The 3,466-nt window shown below is 44.6% G+C and overlaps 1 protein-coding gene across 1 annotated transcript; it reads right to left on the reverse strand.

The window, feature by feature from the left end:
• Positions 1 to 1,543: 1,543 nt before the first annotated feature.
• On the reverse strand, positions 1,544 to 2,803 carry LOC123727803 (proliferating cell nuclear antigen-like). The gene is made up of 2 exons (XM_045697084.1): positions 2,140 to 2,803; positions 1,544 to 1,556 (listed from the first exon to the last, which is right to left on the reverse strand). Exons 1-2 carry the CDS (start codon positions 2,658 to 2,660, stop codon positions 1,544 to 1,546), a joined length of 534 nt encoding a protein of 177 aa, XP_045553040.1. The 5' UTR covers positions 2,661 to 2,803.
• Positions 2,804 to 3,466: the final 663 nt, after the last annotated feature.

The raw sequence follows: 3,466 nt of genomic DNA on the forward strand, positions 1-3,466 counted from the left end.
ATTTCTATGTGGCTCTCGTTTTTCTATTTCTATGTTGTTGTTTTTTGGTAGGACCTCCAATTAGAGGCAGCTGGTTGTTGTTGCCTCTAATTGGAGGCCATATTTAGTTGGGGTTTGTTTCACTTGTGTTTCGTCGGTGGTTGTTTCCAGTATAGTCTTGGCACCTTATTGGACTGTTTTCGTTGTTTGTTTTGTTTAAGTGTTTTTCCTTCAATAAATAATAAACAAGATGATCAATATACCCGCTGCATTTTGGTCCACTCCTTACGACGAACGTTACAGACATTGTATTCCCATTTGAACTATGCCAATGTTTTAAATGGTTGAAAGCACAGTGATAGACATTTGGGTGACAAATATACCAAAAAATCAGACATTGTTTTTCCATTGGGATTTGGTTGTGCTTTTAGATGGTTGAAAGCATAGTGATAACACATTGGAAATTCAACTGACCCTTGGCTGTCGTTTTGAGTGGGTGAATATAGGTTGTAATCTCACTGATCAATGTCTTAACCAAATATGACCAAATGATCCACATTGAAATTACGTATATTTGACTCATCTTTAAACTGTAAGTTTATTATTTATAAAGTTTAATATATTTAGATTTAATTTAACAACAAACCTCTATCCTATGCATTTCTCGCCAGTTTGGTGTGTCATTGGTGCATGTGTTTCTTTTTCATTTAAAATTCATCACTATAATCATGGAGCAAAACTCCTTGTCATGTGCCTTGCAGGGGTGAAAATCTGGGACGTGATTGGTCCGTTTAAATGTTTTCCAACAGAAAACGTTCTCATTTTAATGTTCTCCCCAGCTTGTAGAATTGCGAGTGGATTAAACGGAGCCCCTAATTATTTTGGCTTTAGTTCTGGATTAACCCTCTGTACTGTCGACTCCAATTCACACTCCACATTTGATGAAATGTGAACTGACATAAATACCGTGGCTCAGTTTCAATCCGATTATGCGGTTAAATCAACTCAATGCTAACCCAAGCATCGGACGCTGGCGGGCCTCCTTTCTTCCACTGCTACTAACAAGTGACAGTGCCTCCCCAAAACACAGGGACCCACGCTACCTCGGCATAGCCCCACGCTACACCCTTCACCCCGCATGAATGGGGCCCATTCAGTGAGGTGACGCACACAATGCACTGAATCAACCTAAATATTGTTTTATGAGCAGCAAATACGTGGCATCACATAAAGAAAGCTCCCATCTTGGAGTGCTGGAATTTCCACTTCTTAAAGGGGTTAACAGAATAGAACAAGTAGGAGAAGCTGTGACAATGGCACGTCTTGTGCCCCTCACAAAGGAACAAAACAGGGTAGGGAACAAGGAGGTAGTCTAAAAGAACTGCATTTTCAGGGTATTGCTCAACTTCAAATACATTTAGCAGCGATACGTTTCCCAGATTAGAGTGCACAATGGCCTCTCAGAATGGCAAGGCGTTAGGCCAGTTGATGAGGTATGTGTGTGGATGTCTATGTGCTGTGGTGGGAAACAGGAATTCATGTCCATGGTTATGTGGGACTGGGGTTACAGGAGAATCCTGAGAGTCAGAGAACTCATAAGAAATCATTTTGGAGTATCTCACAAAGTGTATTTCAATCATGGCTTTTGAGTTGAGACCTTTTGTTACGTTTGCATTCGTTTCTTAAGTAAAATGTGTGTTGCTGAAGTTAGTATGAAGTGTTTTTACCAACAGGCCTGTCACGACAGTGACGGATGGTGGCGCCCCTCCTCGGCCGGGCGGAGCTCGGCGGTCGTCGTCGCCGGCCTACTAGCTACCATCGATCCCTTTTTGTTTCACTTTCGTTTGGTTAGGTCTAGGTAGGCACGCACCTGTTTTGGGTTAGTCATTAGTAAGGGGGGGTTATTTAGGTTAGCGTAGGATGTATGTGGTTGTACGTGATTGTGTTGCTTGTCCGGGTTTTGTGTGTTCGTAAAGAACGTGTATTGAGTTTTTTCCTTCTGCCAGTGGTTTCTTTTATTTGTGTACACCACCGCAGAATCGTTCAGGGCTGCGCCCCTATACCTTGTCGACCACGTACAGTGCTTCAAATAAAGAAGTGTGGTCACGAACTCTCTCTGTCTCCTGCGCCTGACTCTACCTCTCCTGTTGTTCCTCGAGCCAGCCCGTGACAGAAAACTTAACTCCATCCTTTGCACAAGAGATCATGACGGCGTCACCAATCTGAGAAAGGTCACGGCAGATACGTGCAAACTCCCCTGATGGCATCCTCACCACACAGCTGTACTCCTGCTCTGGGATTCCCAACTGTTCTACATCAAGATCCATCAGCTTCATCTCATAGTCAGACACCTTTTCCTGGTTGAGTGTCTCAAAGACCAGGGCGAGTGTGTCTGCGTTGTCTTCTGCTCTGAGAGTGATGATGTCCTCATTCCCAGCACACTTCAGAGTCTTTGACATACTGCTAAGATTGACCCCCATGGTGACGTTGCGGTCGCAGCGGTAAGAGTCGAACCCGTCGCTGCGGAGGGTAAGCTGGACTAGGGAGACGTGGGACGAATCCATACTCTGGAGAGAAATACCCGACGAGCTCACGTCCCAACAGGCCTCTGTGATCAGGTCCTTCAGAGCCTCCAAAACTTTCTTCAGGATGGATCCCTGTACCAAGCGAGCCTCAAACATGGTGGAATCTGTGTTTGGTTCAAGTAGAACTAAGAAAATATTTACTGAGACGTCTTTAGGTCTAAATGTTACTAGCTTGGTTACAAAAGAGCTCCTATTCTCGCTTCACAAAATGCGACACAAGTTCTCTTCTCTTTCTGGACGGGAAATGGTTTGTTGGTCGACGGTTTCCTCCATGGACATGGCTGGCGCTGAAGCTCCTGCTGACTCCATTTAGTTTGGGTACGTGATTTCTGTCACGGGCTGGCTCGAGGAACAACAGGAGAGGTAGAGTCAGGCGCAGGAGACAGAGAGAGTTCGTGACCACACTTCTTTATTTGAAGCACTGTACGTGGTCGACAAGGTATAGGGGCGCAGCCCTGAACGATTCTGCGGTGGTGTACACAAATAAAAGAAACCACTGGCAGAAGGAAAAAACTCAATACACGTTCTTTACGAACACACAAAACCCGGACAAGCAACACAATCACGTACAACCACATACATCCTACGCTAACCTAAATAACCCCCCCTTACTAATGACTAACCCAAAACAGGTGCGTGCCTACCTAGACCTAACCAAACGAAAGTGAAACAAAAAGGGATCGATGGTAGCTAGTAGGCCGGCGACGAGGGGCGCCACCATCCGTCACTGTCGTGACAAGGCCAGTATAACTTGAATTATTACTGAAGTTTGAATATTTACAGTTTTCATAACGTTGATGTGATAACAACTGGCATCTTTCTCTGAATATTTAGAGCCATCTCCCATGTTCATGAGGAGAAGCTCATGACAGACCGAATGCCTGTAAAGCAGTGATGAAATT

The sequence above is a fragment of the Salmo salar genome, chromosome ssa16 (genome assembly GCF_905237065.1).
Source record: "Salmo salar chromosome ssa16, Ssal_v3.1, whole genome shotgun sequence".
In the NCBI taxonomy this organism is placed as follows: domain Eukaryota; kingdom Metazoa; phylum Chordata; class Actinopteri; order Salmoniformes; family Salmonidae; genus Salmo; species Salmo salar.